This window comes from Saccopteryx leptura, chromosome 1 (assembly GCF_036850995.1).
Source record: "Saccopteryx leptura isolate mSacLep1 chromosome 1, mSacLep1_pri_phased_curated, whole genome shotgun sequence".
NCBI lineage: Eukaryota > Metazoa > Chordata > Mammalia > Chiroptera > Emballonuridae > Saccopteryx > Saccopteryx leptura.
Genome location: NC_089503.1, coordinates 187,673,605 through 187,698,868, shown reverse-complemented (window position 1 = coordinate 187,698,868; position 25,264 = coordinate 187,673,605). Strand labels below are relative to the sequence as shown.

General features: G+C 42.9%; 1 protein-coding gene across 3 annotated transcripts in view; it reads left to right on the top strand.

Moving 5' to 3' along the window:
- Nucleotides 1–25,264, top strand: part of PCNX2 (pecanex 2) — a 344,351-nt gene that overhangs the window by 97,895 nt on the left and 221,192 nt on the right. For 2 of the 3 annotated variants that reach the window (XM_066383295.1, XM_066383277.1), the window contains 5 exons: nt 13,276–13,421; nt 15,711–15,864; nt 15,948–15,980; nt 18,348–18,479; nt 23,105–23,276. In XM_066383295.1, coding sequence (XP_066239392.1) covers nt 13,276–13,421; nt 15,711–15,864; nt 15,948–15,980; nt 18,348–18,479; nt 23,105–23,276 — 637 coding nt within the window. The remainder of the gene's footprint in view (nt 1–13,275; nt 13,422–15,710; nt 15,865–15,947; nt 15,981–18,347; nt 18,480–23,104; nt 23,277–25,264) is intronic. The other variant, XM_066383286.1, reaches the window with a different exon arrangement.

Genomic DNA, 25,264 nt, shown 5'->3' with positions numbered 1-25,264 from the left:
GTGCATTAGAAATTCATTGACATTGATCTTTGTGGCTGGTGGCACAAATGCCTCAAGAGCTCACTGAGTTAAAATGCTAGTATTTTCTCCCCCGTTGTTTGGAAAATATCTGGGTTTTTATTAATTTCCTATGGCCTTATATATTAAACAACCAGAGATTCTTTTTTTATATAGATATATAAATAAATTTTTATTAATTTTAATGGGGTGACATCAATAAATCAGGGTACATATATTCAAAGAAAACATCTCCAGGTTATCTTATCATTCAGTTATGTTGCATACCCATCACCCAAAGTCAGATTGTCCTCCGTCACCTTCTATCTAGTTTTCTTTGTGCCCCTCCCCCTCCCTTTCCCCTCTCCCTCCTTCCCTTCCCCCCATAACCACCACACTCTTGTCCATGTCTCTTAGTCTTGTTTTTATGTCCCACCAATGTATGGAATCTTGCAGTTCTTGGTTTTTTCTGATTTACTTATTTCACTCCGTATAATGTTATCAAGATCCCACCATTTTGTTGTAAATGATCCAATGTCATCATTTCTTATGGCTGAATAGTATACCTTAGTGTATATGTGCCACATCTTCTTTATCCAGTCTTCCATATATATATATATATATTTTTTTTTTTTTTACAGTGATTAAAGCCTTTAAGCAAACTCTTGGTCAATACAACAAGAATCCATAAAAGCGTAGTGTCCTTAACAAGTTCACCAAGTCCAAGTTGGACCCAACACCATTCCAAATCCCTGTGAATGCAACCCAACCCCAGTTCAGTCTGTTAGGAGCTGTCACAACGAGCAGGAGTCCAGAAAAAGTCCACATCCAGGAAAAGTCTGCATGGCACTGAAATTGTTGTCACAATTCTACACTTTGCAGCTCACGTCCAAGTCCCAATGACTGCTGCTTCTAGCTGGTAATGATTTAGGTAGACTGGAAAAGCCATCTGCAGCATGTGTGGAGATGGAGCTTCTGTTCTCCTCTGCCTGGAGAGATGTGACCAGGGTGCTTTTCCTTGGAGTTCTGCAACTGTGGCTTGGTAAAGAGAACCTTGGGATACAATAAGCTGGGTGGCAAAGGTAAATTCACAATAGAAGTAGGCAAAAGGGGGATAGAGAGCTCTAAATTAGGAGTAGGTCCCAGCCTGAAATATGAGTGGGGCATTGAGGTAGGAGGAATAAAGGAAACACTATATATTAAACAAAGCAGCAGAAAATAAGACTATCAACACCCACAACAGAGATCTTTGAGGGAAGAATAAAAAACCTGACTATTCAGGCGAGACATAGTTAAGTGGCCCTTGTGCAAATGAGATCAGTTTACCTGCTTCTTGGAATAAATACCCTAGGCTCATCCACAGTGTTGTAGATGGGGCTGACGGCCCTGGGCACTTTCAGCCTTCAGTGGCAAACCCCAGCATTCTGGGCAAGGTTAGGTCATAGGTGGCTGGAGCAGGGCTGGAAGTGACTGAACCCTCCCTTAGAGGAGCGAGGGGGAAGCCCACCTTCCAGTGTCCCTTTTTCCTCACAGCAAAGGCATGTAAGCCTGGCAGGCTTTAGCTCAATGACCTTCCTTTCCACTATTGAAGCAGGACCCAGGTGGCATCCTATGAGACCCCTTTGGGGTGTTGGAGCCTTTAAGGGCATATCCTAAAAGCTGGTAGTTCCCCTGATCTCTATTGGGCTTTTTCTTCCTCTTGGTACCTTAAAAGCCATGCTCAGAAGATCTCGCTGAAGGGTTTGAGGATCCCCATCCGCCTATATAAACCTTTTCCGTATATCTGGAGCTATTTGGAAAAAGACAAAACAGTGTTATTAGCTGGATCAAATAAAAGAAGGTAGAAGTTTGCAGAAGAAAATTTGGCGTCTCCTGTTCATCAGTATTCAAAAGAAATTTTAAAAAATTTAAGTAAAAAGCATGATATGGTAGACCCGTAGGAGTTCCAGGATATGACTCCCCCCTTTTAAATTTTTTTAAATTGACTTTAAAATATTTGCTAGGTATGCTTTAATAATACCTTGACTTTAAAGATTGTAAGAAATACCCATAATTTGAAAGGTTTGACAAAATACAGTAAATGCTTTTGCTACATATGCAGGAGCATTGTCAGTTTTAACCAGTTTAGGAAATCCAATAATAGAAAAATACATACAGACAATGAGCTATAACCTGCTTAGCAGCCTCTCCTGTTCTGGCAGAGGTTACTATGTATATAAATCCAGAATAAGTATCCACTGTAACGTGGACATAGGGCTGTTTGCCAAATGAAGGTATGTGAGTAACCTCCATTTGCCAAAGTTGTCCTGGTAGGAGTCCTTGTGGGTTAACTCCAAATGAAGGGACAGATTGTAGTATAGGACACCTTGGACAGGATTTACCAATCTGCTGTGCTGCTTGCTGAGAAAGTTGAAGCTGTTTACACAGGGCTGCAGCGTTCTGGTAATGAATAGTATGAGACTGAATTGTTCGATCTGTCCAAATATTGGTTGCTCCAAATAATTTTCTTTCGGGTAGCTTGATCAACAAGGGCATTCCCTTGTGCTAAAGCTCCAGGGAGCATGGAGTGAGCTCGAGTATGTTCTATAAAACATGGAGCTCTATGTTGACATACAAGTCTTTGAAGAAGGAGGAACTGCTGAAATAGTTCATCCGCAGTTGTCCCTAAGACAGCAGTCTTTATAGTGGAAACAACCATAAGTAAATACTTGCTGTCTGTATATAGATTAAAGGAGGAATATGGCAAATGCTGAAAAGCCATGATAATGGCATAATTCTAGTCTTTGAGCTGATTTTAAGTTGACTGTTTCAGTATAAAGTTGTCCATTGATTTGCAAAAGCGATTTGCCATTTAGTGGAAGTTTCCCAGAGCCATTATTTTTGATCCTTTGAAAAAAGGAACAACAATAATTTTGAGGCTTAAAACCTGTATATAAACTGTAAGGGTTGCCTATGCCCCTTGATAATCAAGGAGGCGACAAGATCAAAATATGGAAGTGTATTTCATGGGTTATTAAATGGTTCAATCTGCCCAAGCTGTAGCTGCTCTTGTACCAATCGAGCAGCTGCCCTAAGTTTCTCCTGAGAAAGGGGCCATTGGTCTACCCATACAGGATTATCTGATTTCCAAGTAATTGGGTCTGCACAATGCATTATTGGGGTAGCAGGAGCTACCAAGTCCCCTATGCTAAATTTTGATATCCTAATCCAAACCTTCTGGCATTGGGTGCCACTTCTATTGGGGTGAGAATTCCTCGCTGTTCTTTCCCTAGACCCTTGGTGGGCAAAAATCCCCGATCAAGCATCTGAGTACTGACTAAACCATTAGGACTGACAAGCAACGCTCCCGTATTTTTCAAAACATCTCTATCCCACAAATTAACTGGCCATCCAGGGAGCGCATAAGGCTTAAAAAAATCCAGAATGACCTTCTTAATCTTCCCAATATAAAAAACTAGAACTTTGTTAAAGGGATTTACTCTGCCCTATACCTTGTAATTCTGTGGCTGCTGTATGAGTGGGCCAGGAAGGAGGCCAATGTAGCTTAGCAATAACAGATACATCAGCTCCAGTATCTAAAAGTCCTTTAAATTTATGCCCTTGTTTTGTTAGTTCCATTTCAGGGCATTCCTGACCTATTTTTTTAAATCCAATTGGCAAAATCAGAGGAGCCAAATCGCTAATTTTCTTGGGGCCCCCTTTGCAGGATGTGGCCTGAGAAGCAGAATTAGCATCCTTATACTATTCTTCTAACTGCCTGAATTAGCCATGAGACAAATTCTTTTTTTTTATTTTTTGATGAATTTTAATGGGGTGACATTGATAAATCAGGGTACATATGTTCAGAGAAAATAGCTCTAGGTTATTTTGACATTTTCTTATGCTGCATTCCCATCCCACAAAGTCCAATTGTCTTCCGTCACCTTCTAACTGGTTTTCTTTGTGCCCCTCCCCTCCCCCAACCCCCTCCCTCTCTTCTCCCAACCCCGTAACCCCCACACTCTTGTCCATGTCTCTGCGACTCATTTTTAAGTCCCACCTATGTATGGAATCATATAGTTCTTAGTTTTTTCTGATTTACTTATTTCGCTCAGTATAGTGTTATCAAGGTTCATCCATGTTGTTATAAATGATCCAATTCATCATTTCTTATGGCTGAGTAGTATTCCATAGTATATATGTACCAAAGCTTTTTAATCCACTCGTCCTCTGACGGACACTTGGGCTTTTTCCAGATCTTCGCTATTGTGAACAATGCTGCCATAAACATGGGGGTGCATTTCTTCTTTTCAAACAGTGCTATGGTGTTCTTGGGGTATATTCCTAAGAGTGGAATAGCTGGGTCAAAAGGCAGTTCGATTTTTAATTTTTTGAGGAATCTCCATACTGTTTTCCACAGTGGCTGCACCAGTCTGCATTCCCACCAGCAGTGCAGGAGGGTTCCCTTTTCTCCACATCCTCGCCAGCACTTATTCTGTGTTGTTTTGTTGATGAGCGCCATTCTCACTGGTGTGAGGTGGTGTGAGGTGTTATCTCATTGTGGTTTTATTTTGCATTTCTCTAATGATTAGTGATGTTGAGCATTTTTTCATATGCCTATTGGCCATCTGTATATCCTCTTTGGAGAAGTGTCTATTCATTTCTTTTGCCCATTTTTGGATTGGATTGTTTGTCTTCCTGGTAATAAGTTTTACAAGTTCTTTATAAATTTTGGTTATTAACCCCTTATCAGACGCATTGTCAAATATATTCTCCCATTTTGTAGTTTGTCTTTTTATTCTGTTCTTATTGTCTTTAGCTGTGCAGAAGCTTTTTAGTTTGACATAGTCCCATTTGTTTATCCTGTCTTTTATTTCACTTGCCTGTGGAGACAAATTGGCAAATATATTGCTACGAGAGATGTCAGAGAGCTTACTGCCTATGTTTTCTTCTAAGATGCTTATGGTTTTACAGCTTACATTTAAGTCTTTTATCCATTTTGAGTTTATTTTTGTGAATGGTGTAAGTTGGTGGTCTACCTGCATTTTTTTGCAGGTAGCTGTCCAATTTTCTCAACACCATTTGTTGAAGAGGCTGTCTTTACTCCATTGTATTTCCTTGCCTCCTTTGTCAAATATCAGTTGTCCTTAAAGGTGTGGGTTTATTTCTGGGTTCTCAGTTCTGTTCCATTGATCTATATACCTGTTCTTATGCCAGTACCAGGCTGTTTTGAGTACAATGGCCTTATCGTATAACTTGATATCTGGAAGTGTGATACCTCCCACTTTATTCTTCCTTTTCAAGATTGCTGAGGCTATTCATGTTCTCTTTTGGTTCCATATAAATTTTTGGAATATGTGTTCTATATCTTTGAAGTAAGTCATTGGTATTTTAATTGGTATTGCATTGAATTTATAAATTGCTTTGGGTAATATAGACATTTTAATGATGTTTATTCTTCCTAACCATGAGCATGGTATATGCTTCCACTTGTTTGTGTCTTCCCTGATTTCTTTTATCAATGTTTTATAATTTTCCGAGTACAAGTCTTTAATCTCCCTGGTTAAATTTATTCCTAGGTACTTTATTTTTTTGGCAATCAGAGATTCTTAAATATACATGTTTGACTTGAGACATTTTGTTCTTGGAGGGAATGACATTACCCAAAAGTGGCTTAAAATATGAAGGCTTCTTCCAAGGTTTTACCAGGAAAGAACTCCCCAGTGTTCCTTCCTTTAGTCTGTATACCTTTGATGAGACACTGTGGGAGGCAGAGCAGAGAATTCAAAACAAAGGGTAACGTGGAAAGTAAGACACACTCAGACATGAGCTAAGAGCTGTACCCTCACCCTGGGGCCTTAGGAGACAGAGCATGGACAGGGCTCCTCAGACCAGACCCATGCTGGGCTATATGCAAGGGTGGATCTCATTGGCACAGGTTGAGGGAAGTGGGTTAACATGGGACACTGTCTAGTGTGTTGAAGTTTCTTTATAGCTGTGTGTACCTTCCCCCGGCGACATTTTGGTTTCTTTTACAGAATCTTGCTTATGAAAAAACAACACAGTTTTATATTTGTTTTTATGGTTGCTTAAACAAAATTTTCCAAAAGATGTTTGATAGTGTTGTGGGTTGACTCTTGGTCTCCTATGAGGAACAAATGTCACGTTGTCTTCTAACTGATTGCACATCACCAAGTCCTGATTCCTGCTGACTTGTCAGGAATGGGAGTTGGTAGGGAGGACTTCAAAGTGCCAATGAGGCATTAACTCAGCCTTTTCAGGCTTGAAGGCTTTCAGTGTGAGAAAGCATTTGGTTCATTCAAATAATGCATTTTAGGGCTGTTTCTTCCCTTGTATTCAGTCTCTCCTTTCTGTCCCCCTTTCCGGGGACACTGGAAGAGGAAACTTTCCTAGACCTAGTGGAGGTAGTAGGGCATCCTCTGGGGCCAGCATTGCTCAGATGCCTGGCGCCTGCCTGGCCCGCAGGTGGTGCCTGCAGAGGGGTAGTTGCTCTTGCCACTTGCTGTGCAGGTTGGCGGCTACTGACTCTGCCATTGGTCCCCTACTGTAAGAACCTTGCATTCTGAGGCCCCCTCCTCTCCACCAGTGCCTTTGGGTTCATGGGTCAGCTCTGTACCTCCATGTGCTCCCATGACCCTGGACCCAGCTTCGTCCTCTAGACTCAGTGCCCTGTGCCCAGCCCCCACCTCAGATGTCCCTATAATCCCCCCACACACAAGCCATAGTGTGAGGGCCCTGAAGAATGTAAGTTTTGTCTGCAAAACTTGCATTTCCACTGACGCAGGGAAAATGTTTGTGCATTGACTGAAGTAGCCCTGCAAGGGAGGTGATCCTAGGAGAGCTGGTCAACCTCTTTTATATTAGGCCGAGAAGAACAGGAGTCCAGCACAATGTAGGAAGCGTAAGCACTTAATGTGGGACCCCATGGAGGAGCATCCTAAACTGTCAGGATTAACTAAATATACTCTGTCATCACCTGCCCCACCTACTAAGGGTACTGCATGGGAAACCACCTGCCTCAAATCTCTGTGTTTGTTAAGGGGGTAGAAGTCTCTCTTAGCACTTTATAACCACCAGATAAGCTTCATGTGGGCTTGCAGTCCTTATTTATAAGGCATGATGGTCCAAACACTTTAAACAAAGAATTTAGTTTAAAATGCTACCAGAGGCCTGACCTGTGGTGGTGCAGTGGATAAAGCATTGACCTGGAAATGCTGAGGTCACCGGTTTGAAACCCTGGGCTTGCCTGGTCAAGGCACATATGGGAGTTGATGCTTCCTGCTCCTCCCCCCTTCTCTCTCTCTGTCTCTCTCTCCTCTCCCTCTTTCTCTCCTTTCTAAAATGAATAAATTAAAAAAAATAAAATAAAATAAAAATAAAATGTTACCATATGTTTCTAGCAGAGAGAGATAGGTCTATTCTAATGTAGAAGGACAGAGCTTTGCTATTGCTCTCAAAGAATTCATACTAATGAACCAAGGAAAATATGACTAAGTGAAAGTTCTAAAACATATCAGAAAACAAGCCACCATGAATAAAGAAAGAGCCAGCAAAGTCAATAGAAAGCAGAAATACTCTCAACAAATTTAGAAATTATGGGCCCTGGCAGGTTGCCTCAGTGGTAGAGCGTCAGCCTGGAGTGTGGGGTTTGATTCCCTGTCAGGGTACACAGTAGAAGCAACCATCTGCTTCTCCACCTCTCCCCCCTTTTTTTCTCTCTTTTTCCCCTTCTGCACCCATGGCTCGATTGGAGTGAGTTGACCCTGGGTCCTGAGGATGGCCCTATGGCCTCTGCCTTTGGCACAAAGAAGAGCTCAGAGTCTATCTCTCTGCCTCCCCTCCTCTCACTGAATTAAAAAAAAAGAAAGAAAAAAGGAATTTAGAAATTATATTGATCAGATTTAGAATATGGATTAAATATATATCTAATATTTTAAAGAAATAAGAGATTAAAAATATAAGAAGCAAAAGGCCATATAATGACTAAAGCAGATCTGAAAAAGCACCAAATTCTAGAAATAAAAAATATAATAACGAGGATCAAATTTTGGATAATTTAATAAGAAACAACACATAGGCCCTGGCCGGTTGGCTCAGTGGTAGAGCGTCGGCCTGGCGTGCGGGGGACCCGGGTTCAATTCCTGGCCAGGGCACAAAGGAGAAGCGCCCATTTGCTTCTCTGCTCCCACCCCCTCCTTCCTCTCTGTCTCTCTCTTCCCCTCCCACAGCCAAGGCTCCATTGGAGCAAAGATGGCCCGGGCGCTGGGGATGGCTCCTTGGCCTCTGCCCCAGGCGCTAGAGTGGCTCTGGTTGCTGCAGAACGACGCCCCGGAGGGGCAGAGCATCGCCCCCTGGTGGGCAGAGCATCGCCCTTGGTGGGTGTGCCGGGTGGATCCCGGTCGGGCGCATGCGGGAGTCTGTCTGTCTCTCCCCGTTTCCAGCTTCAGAAAAGTACAAAAAAAAAAAAAAAAAAAAAGAAAAAGAAACAACACATAAAAAGTGGGGAACTTGTTCCTGACCAGGTGGTGGTACAGTGAATAGAGTATTGGGCTGGGATGCAGAGGACCCAGGTTTGAAACCCCGAGGTCTCCGGCTTGAGCGCGGGTTCATCAGCTTGAGCACAGGGTCACTGGCTTGAGTGTGGGATCATAGACATGACCCCATAGTCACTGGCTTAAGCCCAAGGCTGCTGGCATGAGCAAGGGGTCACTCGGTCTCCTATAGCTCCGTGGTCAAGGCACATATGAGAAAGCAATCAATGAAGAACTGAGGAGCTACAATGAAGAATTGATGCTTTTTATCCCTCTCTCTTCCTGTCTGTCTGTTCCTCTCTCTGTGTCTTTGTCACATAAAAAAAAAAAGAGGCCCTGGCCGGTTAGCTCAGTGGTAGAGCGTCGGCCTGGCGTGTGGGAGTCCCAGGTTCGATTCCCAGCCAGGGCACACAGGAGAAGCGCCCATCTGCTTCTCCACCCCTCCCCCTCTCCTTCCTCTCTGTCTGTCTCTTCCCCTCCTGCAGCCGAGGCTCCATTGGAGCAAAGTTTGCCTGGGTGCTGAGAATGGCTCTGTGGCCTCTGCCTCAGGCGCTAGAATGGCTCTGATTGCGGCAGAGTGATGCCCCAGAGGGGCAGAGCATCGCCCCCTGGTGGGCATGCCGGGTGGATCCCGGTCAGGCGCATGCGGGAGTCTGTCTGACTGCCTCCCCATTTCCAACTTCAGAAAAATACAAAAAAAAAAAAAAAAGAGTAGGGAACTAATGAACTGGTAATGAGAGCTGAAGAAATTATTTATCTTTTAATTTTATTTTTTATTAATCAATATAGTCAAAATGGCGAGAGTTTTACCACTTTCTTCAAAGCTATATTAATATATTTTTACGACATTGAAAATTAGAATAGCCTTTTTGAGAAGCAACTTGACTATGGGTCAAAAGCCAAACAATTTATCTTCCATTGATCAGACAAATTAAATTTATGGAATGTGTTATTTTAAAAAATATTTTTTGCCTAAACAGGCGGTGGTGTAGTAGATAGAGTGTTGGGTGGGACACAGAGGACCCAAATTTGAAACCCCAAGGTTGCCAGCTTGAGTGTGGGCTCATCTGGTTTGAGCAAGGCTCACCAGCTTGAGCCCAAGGTTGTTGGCTCGAGCAAGGGGTCACTTGCTCAACTGTTGCCCCCAGTCAAGGCACATATGAGAAAGCAATCAATGAACAACTAAGGTGCTGCAATGAAGAAATGTTGCTTTTCATCTCTCTCTCTTCTTGTCTGTTTGTCCTTATCCATATCTCTATCTCTGGGACACAGAGGACCCAAATATATATATATTTTTATTCTTGTTTTTTATTATTAAATTTATTTGGGTGACATTGGTTAGTAAAATTATATAGGTTTCAAGTACATTTTTATAATACATGATCTGTATATTGCATTGTGTGTTCACTACCCAAAGTCAAATCATTTTCTGTCACTATATATTTAGAAATGATTATTTGTGACACAGAGAGACAAGAGAGAACAGAAGGAGTGTTAAGTGGCATGGAGTCAGGGTGAGAAGGACTGTCATACTCCTCATCAGAGTTTCAGAAGGAGATGCAGGAGAGAATGGGGTAGCAAACATCATAAAATTTAAAGGCTAAGATAACACATGTGTAGAAGTAATGGTGCTCTGGTAACCTGGTGAAGAAAGGATGAACATTCTAATAAGTGGCACTGGGTCTGACCAGGTGGTGGCGCAGTGGATAGAGTGTCGGACTGGGATTTGGAGGACCCAGGTTCGAGATTCCAAGGTCACCAGCATGAGCACAGGCTCATCTGGTTTGAGCAAGGCGCCGAAGCTTGAGCCCAAGGTCACTGGCTCAAGCAAGGGATCACTCATTCTGCTGTAGCCCCCCAGTCAAGGCACATATGAGAAATCAGTCAATGAACAACTAAGGAGCTGCAATGAAGAGTTGATGTTTTTCATTTCTCTCCCTTCCTGTCTTTCTGTCCCTATCTGTCCTCTCTCTGACTCTCTCTGTCTCTGCCACAAAAAAAAAAAAAAAGAAAAAAAAAGTGGTACTGGGACAACAGGTTTTTTAATGGGAAAGAAAATATACAAATATTCCTGTAGACTTATAAATGTGGAAGGCAAAACTGTAGAACTGTAAGAAAGATAATCAAATCAAATATCTTTATGACTGTGGTGTAGAAAACGATTGGATCAATAAAGGATAAAAAGTAAAAAAAGTTTATACTTTATAGGAAAAGGTGGATAATTTATATTTCACTTAAAGAATGTCTATTTATCAGTAACACCATAAGAAAGTGAGAAAGACAAGCTATAAACTGGAAAAATATCTGTAATTCATATCATTAATATAGGTGTTCATATATACATAAATATATATACACACATGCACACATACGTATACATATCCTTATGTATACATATATATACATATATGCATGTTTACACACATACACATATAGAAACTGATGAAAGACAAACAGGGGACCCAGTATAGAAAAGAAAGAAAGAAAGAAAGAAGGAAGGAAGGAAGGAAGGAAGGAAGGAAGGAAGGAAGGAAGGAAGGAAGGACGGAGGGAGGGAGGGAGGGAGGGAGGGAGGGAGGGAGGGAGGGAGGGAGGGAGGGAGGGAAGGAATATTCAGCTGTATAATGAATAAATAATGGCATATCCATATAATGGAATATTATACAATTGTGATAATGGATGTTATAGTTATAAAACGGCATGTACGAGTCTCAGGAACATAATGTAGAATGGAGGAAAAGGAGCAAAAAGCAAGTTTTAAAAGGATGCATATGCTATGATCTCATATCTATGAAGTTCAGAATCATAAAATTAAACAACACAGAAGTGTTGGGTGGAAGCATAGTAAAACAGAAGGAAAAAAGGGAATGCTGAGCACAAGAATGAGGACAGCAGTGATCTCTGAAGTAGAAGGGAGGAGGGTGGGAGGAGGAGAGCCCACGGGGGATGGCTGTGCTCACCGTGATATCTTTTCCTTATAATGGGTGATGGCCACCCAAGTATTCATTGAATTGTTGTACTTACACCTTACACACATCTCAAAGGTATATATATATATGTACATCGACTCAATATTTAATAAAACTATATTTTTTAAAAGCACGATACCTAGTGTTATTCAGTGGAGGGAACCCTGAATCCCAGGCTCTCGGGAAGAACACGGAGAGACCCACGCCTGATGGGAAGGATTTGTCCAGACACTGTATTTAAGAATACATGTTTTGAAGACAGCTAGAACAGAGGTCAATATTACATCCATTAAATTAAAAGAGAATAACTTGTAGTTTTCTGAGAAAGTTCACACATGAAACATTTTATTCATCATCAATAATGAATAAATGAAGCAACTATTAATTGATCTTTACTTGCACGTACAGTCTTTGGAAATGCTGTAACAGGCGGTTTTAACTACTTCTTTTTGTTTTGTTTTGTTTTTTGTTTTTTTACGGAGACAGAGATAGAGTCAGAGAGAGGGATAGATAGGGACAGACAGACAGACAGGAACGGAGAGAGATGAGAAGCATCAATCATCAGTATTTTTGTTGTGGCACTTCAGTTCATTGATTGCTTTCTCATATGTGCCTTGACCGGGGGCCTTCAGCAGACCGAGTAACCCCTTGCTCGAGCCAACGACCTTGGGTCCAAGCTGGTGAGCTTTGCTCAAACCAGATGAGCCTGCGCTCAAGCTGGCGACCTCAGAGTCTCGAACCTGGATCCTCCGCATCCCAGTCCAACGCTCTATTCACTACGCTACCACCTGGTCAGGCATTTCTTTGTTTTAAATATGTATCAGGTGTCAAAAGAGATAAGTTTGATTTTCTCCCTTTTACATTTCTCTTCTCTCTGTCCTCCCTGTCCCTCCACCTGCCAGTCCCTGGGCTTCTCTTTGAGGTCCCTGTCCCCTCCACTTGCCAAGTGTGGCATCCAGCCCCTGTTTTGGGAGCGCAGTGCTGGGCCCCGGCCTGCTGACAGTGGTTTTGAGTGTGCATAACCATTGTGATATCCACGGGGTGTTCTACAGACATCAGGGTGCCAGGGACTCAATCTGCCAGCTTCTTCTTACTTTCCTGATCCCCCAGCCTCATACCAGCTAAGTTACTCACTAAGTGCTTATTAGATGAATCAATGGAACCTATTTTTTTCAAAATTTATTTCTTCTACACTGGACTGGAGCCAATCACAGATGAATTTGGGATTTAAATGTTTTAAACTTGGACCTGAATTTCCCCACCTATTTCTGTTTTATTGGTTTAGATTCTTTTTTCCTATAAACATTTCAGTCTTCCTTATATCAGGCTGCACCAATGACCCACATGTTGGCAATAAAAATCTTTTTACTCTTAGTACTTTAATTTTACTCTTAGTACTTAGTAATTTAAACATTTATCTCCACATTACATTAAATAGCGAACTTTTCACACAGTGAGTCATTTAAGATCCTTTGTTGAGTTCTGATCGTTCTTCCCATGTTAGTGTCTTGGCCTTAATTAACAATAGTGTTTTGATATGAGGAGTCACATAGCTTTAATGGGGCAATACAATGGAAGAGGATGTGTAGCTAAGCTAAGAAAGAGCCTTTTTGTCGACCGCTATCCTTTTCTTAGAGCACCCATTGTACAAAATACATTGGTTTATGCTTCCGAATTTGAACATCTGCTTTTTGGACTTCCACATTAGGAGGTACGGTTATGGCAACAGTGTGTCAGTATGAAACCTTCTCTCTGTTGTTTCTCTTTGTGTCTGGCAGCATCGCAGCCAGGATCTGGAAGACTCGTCCTGTTCTTCAGCACAAGGAAAATTCAACCGAGCGCAGTTTTACAAGTTTATAATTTTCCCTGGCAAATGGATTAAAGTCTGGTATGATCGCCTTACCTTGCTGGCGTTACTTGATCGGTGAGTCACTGGGCTGGCAGGTATACGAGGAAGCACACGAGGGGGCACAGCCGTGTGCGTGCACGTGTTTGTCAAAGGGAGACTGCTGCTGGCCCAGTTCTCAGGGACCTTTTCCAGAGGTGCTCAGTTGTGCTACAAAACTCAAGTCAAAGCAGTGAGATCCTGACAGTTGAAGAAACGGTGATTTAGCAATTAAACCAGGACAAATGAGAATTAGGTATGTGGTTTAGATTTAAGGTCAGTTTTAGAGACAACCCTGTATGTTGGTCTGCTCCCACAGGGAGATCAGGGCCCGGCCTGCCCGAGCGTGAGCGCATGAGAGGTGAGAACAGGAAACGGAGTGATATCTAGCTCTGCCCTGTGGCATCTTTGACTCTGCCTCCACTCCTGGCTGGCACACACTAAGTGGAATGGTCATCCTTCCTTCAAACACTTTTACTCTTCCCCACCTCTTCCCATTGTTTCTCAGAATAAAATGTTATAGGTTGAAGGTGTGTTTCCTGGGTGGGAAGGGCCGGAGGGAGGACCAGGTTAGTTAAGGCACGATGGGAATAGGGTAGAGGACACTCCAGTTCTATTCCCCCCATCTTAAGAGACACAGAGGACAGGGCTGGGCGGTTCCGACTGGTTCGCTGCTTTGAAAATTCAAGATGCTGTTCCTAAGGCTTGCTGCCTGCCTTGCTGTCGTTGGTCCCCTGGTAACTCATTGTAAAGTCTTAAATAGTGTGATCACATGCTAAAAATAACTACATTCATGCAGAATTACAACAGTAAATTTCAGGACCCACATGTCAAGGACTGGGGTCATAATGGTTTTTCTAACAACACTCTCAAACCCAAGGGGTACACACTTAAGATGAACGTTTCATACTTAACAAAAATGATCCAAGATAATACATTTTGTCACGTGAAGCAGCTTTTCAAACATTAATTTTTTATTTTAAAAAGGAATTATTGAAAGTTGGGAGTAGCTGGTATCGATGGTGGGGGGAAGGTGGTGTATGATGGTGGTGGAGCTGTCTGGAAACTTTCTGCACTTTCTCTTCAGTTTTGCTGTGAATCTAAAATTGCTTAAAAATAAACTATTAATTTTTAAAAATATTCATTAATGCCCACATACCAGGAATGAAGTAACTGGTTGTCCCTCTCTAAAAATGATCTTACTTAATGGGAGAAACAAATAGTGCGTGAGCAAAACTTGGTAAGGTAAGAAATATACTCAGAGTTTTTGTGAATGACCGTGTAAACTCCTGACCTGAGGTCTACGCCATTCTCCTAACTCCATGTCAGCCACCCCCTCCTGTGACCCCTCCTACACCCTCTTTTCCACAGATGTCTTCCATTGCTGAAAGCGTAAACCTGGCCTCTCTCAGCCTTCTATGCCCTCCAACTCCCTTCGATGTTTCCAGACCATCTCTCCACTTTAACACATCTGCTTTCTCTTGTCAAACTGCCTTGCCTGTCTTGTGGCCTTCCCATCCTACTGAGGCTCTGTGATCTAGCCGTCAGCCCCTTTGTGTCAACACTCTACAAATCCCTTACTTGTCTCTCTGCAAACCCACTGACAATACCCACCCCTGGGTGAGCCCACCTTCGTTCCCCACACCACTATTTCTGATTCCCCTGGGAAAAGACCAGCCAATGAGACTGGTCATGGCACATCTCAGCCAGACCCTCTGCACTGTCAGCTTTCTGGCTGGTGTTCTCCAGGCTCCTGAACCGGGCGCCACCTTCTGGCTATGGAGATTGTATGTGGAGACAAAAATCGGCTTCAGCCAGATGTTCATGCACTCCTTCCCCATTTAAAGAGCCAGTGACGGCTCTTTATGAAATAAAATGCGTTTCTCTGTTGCAGATGGAATAGGTAACTGCTTTCTCCAGTAAACACACTTTAGAGGCTAAGGAGACTCAGTGTGGCTGTATTTCATTTGTTTCAATAATAGAATACTGGGGTTAAAATTTTGTTTGTAAGACACAGGAGGAAAGAAGGAAGGATGGAGAGAATGAAAAGAGAGAAAGAGAAAGAAAGAAAGAGGGGGGGAAGGAAAGGAAAGAAAAGAGAAAAGAAAAGGAAAGGAAAGAAAGAGAAAGAGAGGGAGGGAGGGAGGGAGGGAGGGAGGGAGGGAGGGAAGGAATGAATTAAACCTTAAAATATTGCCAACAGATATAAAGGCATTCTTAACATAATGACTACTGTCACTATCTGTCTTTCAGAGGTATGCAGGATCCCCTGTTTACAAACAGAAACACTTACCTTTTATGCCCTTGGTTTGGATCTGTTTTGCACAGAACTGAAGATGTCAAGGAAAATGTGCTGGCGGTCTCACTCATTGTCCTGGTGTCCCTGCTGGGATTTCTGACCTTGAACCAAGGCTTTTGCAAGGACATGTGGGTGCTCCTGTTCTGCCTTGTCATGGCTAGCTGCCAGTATTCCCTGCTAAAGGCAAGACCACATCTAATTCTTACCATCACTAGTGTATCCTTGAAATCATGAATGATAACAGTCACTTCTGATTTATGTTCTAGAGTGTTCAGCCTGATCCCGCCTCGCCAATCCATGTAAGTGTCCAAGGAGACAAGTGGCTTGTCTTGTCTGCTTGTGTTGAGATAGGGAAAAGGACAAAGTCTATTTAAAAAGGAAAATATATATATCAATATACATATATACTTAGTATACACATAGCAGCATTAAATAGAAATATTAATTCATGGTGGGCAGGTTCAGGCTGAGTCTGAGAGCTTGGTGTGGATGGTAGGGGATATCCAGGGTGGGGCAAAGAGTGTGTGGAGGGTCTTTTTTGTACCACTGAACTCAACGGCTAGAAAGACCGTGCAGCCTGGTGTGCAAGCCTGCAGACTGTGGTCACACTGCCTGCCTTCGTTTCCTGGGTCCAATGCTTGAATGTTGGACCCTGAGTCAGATGTTTACTCTCCACGCTTCAGTTTCCCTATGTATAAATAAGGAAATAAAAATGTCAATGGGGATTAAGTAACTCACGTTATGTGCTTAAAACAGTGCCTGGCACATAGGAATTGTTTAATAAATGGTTGCTATCATTGATCATGTCATTCATGAAAGTACGAATCCTTCTTTTACCATTCTCTTCCTGTTCCACATTTTCAAGTGAGTTGTTACCTTTGACCCCATCGCTGGGCTGTTTTATAAGTGAGACTTTGGGCTCAGCAGCACTGATCTATTGGCACTCAGACATTCTTTGATGAAACCCACCCCCTTCCCGCTGACTTGGATGAACCTTGCCTTATGGGACAGTCTGGCGCTGTCCCCACCAGTAACCTGGCCACATGCCTTTGTGCTGAGACTACTGCCTGGTGGACTTCCCAGCTCTTTGAAGAACTACCTCTCCTTTGTCATAGTGAGCTCCTGTGGGCCCCCTGCAAACCCTCCTGATGGAAGAAAGTGATCTTCCCTCTATTGTGCTTTTTAAAAATTCACACCCAGGATTAAGGACTGCTTTTAAATCTGTGAGAGCTCATGTGTAGTTCATAGTAATTAAGGAAAGCTTATAATTGGATGATCACATGGCACACGTTGTTATGTTGTTCAATTCTTCTGTTCCCCATAATTGGTTTACATATAATACATTTTCTTTTATCCCAGAGTCTGACTGTCAAGATAAGTAGGAGCAGCATAATTAGGGTATTAAGATGTATTGTTGTGATTATTGTCAGAGATCTGGGTTAGGCACTGTGAGCAGAGATGGGCAGCTCGGGAAGGTTCTGCTCAAGCCCACCCTGGGTGCCCGGCCACCATCCTCTGGCTTCAGGAAATAAGCCCTCCTTTCTCGTGAGAGCACCTCGGTGTCACTGTTCTCTGGGTGACTTGGGGGAAGGGATGTTATATGCTATGAAACATTCATTTTTAGTGTATACTTTCAGGAGTAGTACAGAAAAGGCTAGTAATGGTGGGTGATGAGTGCAGCGGCATAACCCTGGGGGTTGGAAATGTCCGTTAGCAGGACCCCTGTGTCACCGCTCCAAGTTGGTGTCACATTGTTTACATAGATCTGGGCTCTAGAGGACTAGCTCAAGCCACTATCCCTTTACTCGAGCAGGCATGCCATGGTGAGACCCTAAGAAGTGACTCCTCACTGTTATGAAGCCGTCCTCAGCCTCTGTGTTCATGGCTGTACTTCACTCACTTACACAGACTTCCAAGTGGAGCTGTACCTGGTTTGAGTTGGCATTTCTCTAACTGCCCTCGAGAGGAAGGAACATGTGGCAGTGATAATAGATTTCCTCTTGCAATCTGACGGGATTATGCAGGCCTTCTGAAGGCTGGTGGACCAACTGCAGTTTATAGATGAGACTACCTCTGAAAGGGACGGTCCGGAGAGAGCTGAGTCTGGTGGGGCGGTTCTCCAGCCTGCCCCCCTCCACAGCCCGGCTCAGTGTCCTGCATCAGGGACTGCCAGGTGAACCAAGGTGCTTTCCTGAACATTATTACTTTGTTCACCTGGAGGGTACTGTTAATAAGTCAGTCGATTCTTGCTCTTATAGTGAAGGACTGACTTCTCTTCTTTGTTTCCTTCCAGGAGCACAGAAGTGGCAAATTTTGAGCAAGTTGTTAAAACCAGAAGATAACCAAATATAAATAAAAGTTTTAACACTATATATTTTCGATATAGATGTAGAATTCATAATGACAGGCCAATGACTATGGTAGTATGGACCCTGAGCGTGGAAGCATATAACTGTAGAAAGAAAACAGCTCTAGAGAGCTCACAAAACAGGGTTGGATGGATTCTGGAAGCAACCCAAGGATCAGAGGCAGGTGGTAGAGTGTTGGGCTGTGAGGATGCTACTTGGCTTACACAGGATTATACATAGGTCTAACCAACAGTAACCACTAAATGTAACTCAGAAATCAGAATACAGGAGGCTAACTGAGAGGGATTCCCTGCACAGAGCCAGATGGGGAGCCGTTCCCAGCACCTTTGTGTAAGGGGAACCTGGGAATCTGCCTGCAGCCCTGCATGTGCTGATGGTGGATACCTCAGAGCACACGTGAGAACCTCTGGAGTAACTGGAAGCACACAGGTATTCTACTGGGATTCCTTAGTATTACCTAATGTTGTTCTGTTCCGAAATTTCATTCAGAACACATTACCTTCAGTCATCCTGTTCCCTTAGGCTCAACTTGGCTGTGAGCTCAGACTTTCCTCGTTTTTGACTTTGACAGATTTAAAGAGTATTGGACAAGAATTTTGTTGTTTTTAATTTTTTTTGTTTTTGTTTTATTTATGTTTATTTTATTTATTTTAGAAAGAGGGGAAAGGAGAGAGAGAAAGAGAGAGAGAGAGAGAGAGAGAGAGAGAGAGAAGAACACCGATCTGTTCTTGTTTGTGTCCTGTCCAGGGATCTAACCGGCCACCTTTGCGCTTCGGGGTGATGCTCTAGCCAACGTAGGTGTCTGGCCAGGGCTAGACAGGGATTTTGTAGACTGTCCCTAAGTTGGAACTTACCTAATGTTTGTGTCATAATAAGTATGGTGTTGAGGATTTGGGGAGGAAGACCACAGGGGTAAAGAGCCCTTTTCATCGCATCATATTGAGTGTCAATATGACTTAACACTGTTGCTGTGGACCTTGACCCCCTGGTTAAGGTAGTGTTTATCAGCAGAATGACTTTGAATGACATAAAAACATTTCTTAATCCCCAGTCCTAGAATTAAGGTAGTCAACTTAGTTTTAGTGGATCTTAAACATTAAACAATACTTATCCCTTTAGTTGTGTATTTACTTGGCTCAAAAAAGTACTCTTTAAAGTCTGAGCCATTCCAAATTGCCTTTTATTTTTTATATGCTAAATTTCTACCATTAAAAGGGGATAGAACTTAGGTCATCTCCTTCTAGTGTCTTTCTCTGTCAGTGGGGGAAATGAGGATGTGACATGGGTGCCAGCAGAGTGCACAATGCCCTGGATGTGCTCTGAGAAGTGCGTCTGTGTCTGTTTCACCACCCTGTGCTTGGCACATGCACCTGCCTATTTGTCACTGTTCACACACCTGAAAATTAGGAAGTTGGACTTAAAATAAATCGTTTTGTAGAATTAAATTATAAACTGAGCTTATAGAAACTCATTTGCCTGTGTGTTTGGTTTGTTTTTTTTTTTCTTTCATTTTTTAAGTAGTGTTTCAAATTTCTACCATGTTGAAATTTGGTAATAGCATCTTACTAGTCACCTTTGGAGAATTATTTGACCCTTTGTTTGCTGCTTGTCACCTATACTACTGCCTCCAAAATGTTTTGGACTTTCTTATATATACCCAATGTGAGTCACAGAATAATTGTTGTCTAGGGTTTTCCTGGGGTTCAGCTTTTCATGAGGCAGAGGGTGGCCTCCCCAGCTTTCCTCCTTGTATTTCATATACAAGGGGAACCCACCTGGACACTGGAAAGTGTTCAGGGAGACTCCAAAAAGACAGGTGAACTCATTAATAGTCATCAAAAAATGACATTGAAGTAAACTAACCTACACCAGCCTAAGAAACTATAAAGACAGTGGCAGACCCTTACTATATTGATGGGTGTCCAGTGGAGGTAAATAGTGTCATAGGGGGCTGGACAGAACATGGGACCCTCCAGAGTCCTTTTAGGAAAACTCAACTCCCAAAGCTATTACTGATGCTTCCCCATACTCTGTATTTGCTTTTCTTGAGTAACACTCAAATATGTGTTTGAAGAGTGGGGAGTATGAGCAAGATTTTAGTGAAGTCAGGTTGAGCCCTCAGACATGGAAGGATTTGATTCCAAGTGTAGTCATGTCCCTGGTCATTCTGGGAGTCAGTATGTAGTAGCCAGGTGTCCAGTGACTTGTGCCCCTTGCTCTGCTATACTGTCTGTGGACAAATTTCTTAATGCTTATGCCTCAGTTTACTCTTGAAAAAATGAAAATGATAGTATGCCGGTGTTAGAGTGTACTGAGGCTTAGTCGGGTCAATCTATTTCAAGAAGGCAGAACATGGGAAAGGATGGGAACGTGAGCTGTTTCATACCCTCCATCAGAAGTAGCCAAACCTTGAATGTGGCTGGATAGGAACGTGTGTGAACTCGGATGGTGTGAGGCAGCTCTTGACCCCTGTGGACTGGGGAAGGTGAAGCAGGGAAGCTGGTCTGCAGAGCCTGACGCTGGCTCTTGTGGCCACCTGACCACAGGGTGGGGTGCATGGCCATGCTGTGGACAGCCCCCGTGCAGTCCCCTCTGAGGCCCAGCTGCACTCGTCACAAGTGTGAAACATTCAACCAGCACACTTTTTTGAGAAGAGAGAAGGGCCCGGCCCCTTAGCCACATGCCCCAACACTCTTCATGGGGGTTTCTGGAGGCTTTGATAGATTCTCTGACCTCTCCCAGCCTGGACATGAAATTGTCAACGTGTCAATGTTGGCACGTGATGGAAGCCAAACACACATGTAGATCAGTCAGCTCTGTGAAACAGCCTCCAAAGCCCCCCAGCTGAAATCAGCAGTGTGCCCCAGTGTGTTTTAAGATTAAAAACAGTTGGGAAAGAGTTGAGTAAGGTTTAAAAGATTGTGATCAGACTTTGCCTGGAGGAGTGAGTGGAATTTTTCTATTAAAAAAATCAGTTCTGGGGGGAGTCTGATGATTGATTCATCTGTGAGGGAAGGATCAGGGGAGCAGGGAAAGTTTATTACTGGGTGTTCTTAGAAACTAAGGCAGATAAAGGTGACTTATATGCTATATATCAGCAATACTGTTGGGATTATTTGGAGACCCTACATATGTAAAGGAAATGAGGTGAAGTGTGAGTGTGGGGAGGGCAGGTTCTTTCTACGGGAGCCTCAGGCTTTGTCTCATAAATCACAAATATGAAGACAGTGTCCCCACACCCAATAAATAAATTGTGACTTGGCAGATCCAAGATGATATTTCAATAGTGTTCAAGGCCAAAAACTTACAGTTCATAGAAACTATTTTTAACCTTTTTGTAGAAGGAAGAATCAGGACAAGTGGGAGGTAGCTATTTAATTATTGTTTTTGAAATGTCTGTTTGAAAAACTGTCTTATATACTTGTGTATTTGTATACTGAATAGCTTTCTGTACCAACCAATGAACTTTGCTATTCATTTGATAATAAATGCATTGTTTTAACTTGGGCTTCAGTTTCAATTTTTAAAGGCAGAGAAAGTATTCCCACATCCATTAATCTATGACCTAGATGGATTCAAATGGAAATTTCATAAGAGTGCAACTGTTCCTTGAAGACTGAGCCTGGACTCAGGGCCAAGCATTGCCAGCCCCCACGGACAGCTTGTTGCCTTCCTATTAAAAGATGGTCTCAGAATAGGTCTATTTCTATTATAGAAGCAGTGGCAATTTAAATTGCATTTCTAAATATAACATGTTCAAGGCAATGACTAAAAATTCACATCCAAAACCATATCGTTTTCATCTTTACTTTTTTATACTCAAAGTAGTTCATGGATTGCAAAGGTTTTATTCTCCCTTAACTCATTTTCCCCAGCCATATGAATTGTAGATCGATTTGTGAGATATGAATCTTCCTTGGCTTTTGCCCTGGATAGTTGATGTTATATCTTTTTTCTTAATTTTTCTGTTTATATCTTTTTCTGTCCTTCCAAGGAGAAAAACAAAAACTGTTTCTACTTCTCATAATATTTTAAGTGCTAAGATGAGATGTGTAAGTTTTGGGTCCTTCTCAGAGCAAAGTATATAAATAGCAAGTTTTTTATTTTATTTTATCTATCTATCTATCTATCTATCTATCTATCTATCTATCTATCTATCTATCTATCTATCTATCTATCTATCTATCTTAGTGAGAGAAGGGGAGGTAGAGACAGACCTGGATAAACCCAGCAAGCTCATTAGGGGTCTATGCTCTACCCATCTGGGGCCCTTGCTCCTTTGCAACTGGAGGCATTTTTTAGAGCCTGAGGCACAGGCCATGAAACCATCGTCAGTGTCCGGGGCAAACTCGCTCAAATCAAGCCATGGCTGCAGGAGGGGAAGAGAAAGAGAGAGAAGCAAGAGGGGGAGGGTTGGAAAAGTAGATGGGTGCTTCTCCTGTGTGCCCTGGCCGGGAATCGAACCCCAGATATTCATACACCTGTGCAATGCTCTATCACTGAGCCACTGGCCAGAACGAGCAAGTTTTTTTTTTAATTATGTTATTCCACAGCACTCTACTAGGACATTTTCTGCGATCTCTGTAGGCATAACTTGCACCTTCATTGTCTTGCTTTTAAGACATAAGGAAATATAGCCCTCAAATTACAATTCTTTTTCTCATTAATAGTGAAGCTCAAGGTAGACTATGTAGAGCAAATAATGCTTTAAATTAGTTTGTAATGTGAAATGAATGTTGCAAATTGAAGTTTCACTGATGGGGAAGCATTGAATTGGATCTAGATAGTATCCAAAGATGGTAATTAAAATTTCAGGTAAATCTGTTGAGTCTGAGAAGTATAACATTCTTTTTGATAGTCTCATTCTTATTTGCCAGAATAAGCAAGTTTCTTTTCTTTTTCCAGTGTTTTGTGTGTATGAATTATGGTAGGGCAGGGAAGAGAATGAGTTTTATTGTATAAATTGTCTTACATGTGATAAATGACTCACTATGAGGATTTTGTCACTTAATCAAAATAAAAGGTGCCATTCTGAAATTGTGTTTATTTTCTAGGGACACAACCAAATCATCACATACAGCAGACCAGTCTACTTTTGTGTGCTGTGTGGCCTTATTTTGCTTCTGGATGCAGGGGCCAAAGCCAGGTACCTCCCCACCTACACTGTGTACGGCCTGAAGCTGTTCTCTCCGGGATCGCTGCAGTCAGCTAGGGACCTCCTGATAGGTGGGTTCATTTTGGGGATGAGGGCCAGAATGTAGAGGACAGATCTGTCTTCACTTTATCTTCAGACTCCCTAATGGGAGACACTTCCCTACTTGGGTATTGGAGGAAGAGATGTGCGTTTCCCTCTTGGCCTGCCCACCTTCAGAAGACCATCTGGGGGCCAGAGCCCAGAGCATCCAACTGGGGATGGTTCTGAAGGGTTTTGACATCCATGACCGAGAACTCACACTGCTGTCATGTCTGAAGACTGGCCTCTGTGTGCCTGTTGTGGGGTGTCAGTGGGGTTCCCCAGAGTGGGGGTGGTTTTGCCATCTGGGTGGCAGCCACAGCCACAGCCCCAAGACACAGATTCTTGGTAACACCTGATCAGGCATGGTTCTCAGTCTGAGTAGAGTCCTAGACAGGCTGGTCACCCAGCCTTTCTCTGGTACACTTTGCTGGCCTTGAGGCCTAGTCGGTGTTTGACATAAATACTCCATTTAGGCCCTGGCCAGTTATCTCAGTCAGTTAAGAGCATTGTCCTGAAATGACAAGGTTACGGGTTCATCCCGATTAGGGCACACACAGGAAGCAGCCAAAGAATGCACGACTGAGTGGAACAACAAATGAATGTTTCCCTTCCCCTTCCCTCTCCCCTCTTTTTCCCTTCCTCTCCCTGTATCTCTTTAAATAAATAATAATAAGCCTTGGCTGGATAGCTTGGTTGGAGCATCCGCCCGCAGTGTGGAGGTCACCGGTTTGATTCCCCGATCAGGGCACATACAGGAGCAGCTCCATGTTCCTGTCTCTCTCTCTTCCTGCTTCTCTCTCTCTCAAAAAAAAAATACCCCATTTACACAAGTGACCTATATGTTGGGATGGCTTAGAGCCCTGACTCAAGCCAGATGGCTGGCTGTGTTAATGCCAGCCCTGCTACTGTACTGGTTGTGTGACCTTGAGCAAAATTCAACTGTAATATGGGGACAAAAATAGTACCACTTCAGAGCTTGTTGCCAGTTTTAAATGAGTTAGTATATTTAAGTATATAGAACAGTGCCTGGCACCAAGAATTCACTATTATTGTTATTAGTACACAGAGAGACTGCTCCAGTATTGGCCTGCAGGGCTCAGAATTCTTGTGATGACATCCGGAGATGTACACACACGTTAACTTAGATCACAGTGACCAAAGGAGTTGACAGAGAGCAGCCACCTGAGATGCCACCCCCTGCTCTGCTGCTTGCCAGCTGGAAGTCTTGCTTAGAGGAGATTGTGAAAACCACACTGAGCTTTCTCCAACCCGTGTGACACTCCCTGAATCACTCCAGTGGGACTTGGAGGACCCTGGCTGTGGTATCAGTTCTCTGTGAGCTCCTTATCACTGGAAACTGTAGTAGACATTCCACATTCTGACTCTCCTTCCCAAGTATTAGCTCCCCGTTCCTGCTGCATCGGTGGCCAAATATTCACTGCCCTCCACCTGCCTACCCAAACCACCTTTGACTGCATCCTCAACACCTCGCTTCCTATCACAGCAAGTGAAGAGTAGAGCAGCTTCTGAATCCCAGAGGGTTAGGCACCAGGTGTCAGAGAGTCTCTGAGCTCAATCAGGAATTAGACACTTGTTGGAAGGATACAAGAACTGACCCTGTGATTAGACTCCCAGGCAATAGTCTTCCCTCTGGCTGCAGAATATTTATTTCTATCCTGCTAATACTTTTCACTTTACTTTTTATATTACTTGAAGTTATGTTGGTTGGTAAAACACACACACACACACACACACACACACACACACACACACACTCACACAACCCAAGAAAGACTTTCAGCCATTTTTACCTTCTCATAAATTAGCTCATCTCTCTTGCTGAGTAGTCAGAGCTGCTGGCCATGATTCCACACACTTGGGAGGACCAGCCTTTCCTTCCTGTTGGTGATCTTTCTGTCACCCCTGTTATCCGTAGTGTCTGGTTAGCACCATCAACCGGTCCATGGAAGAAGAAACG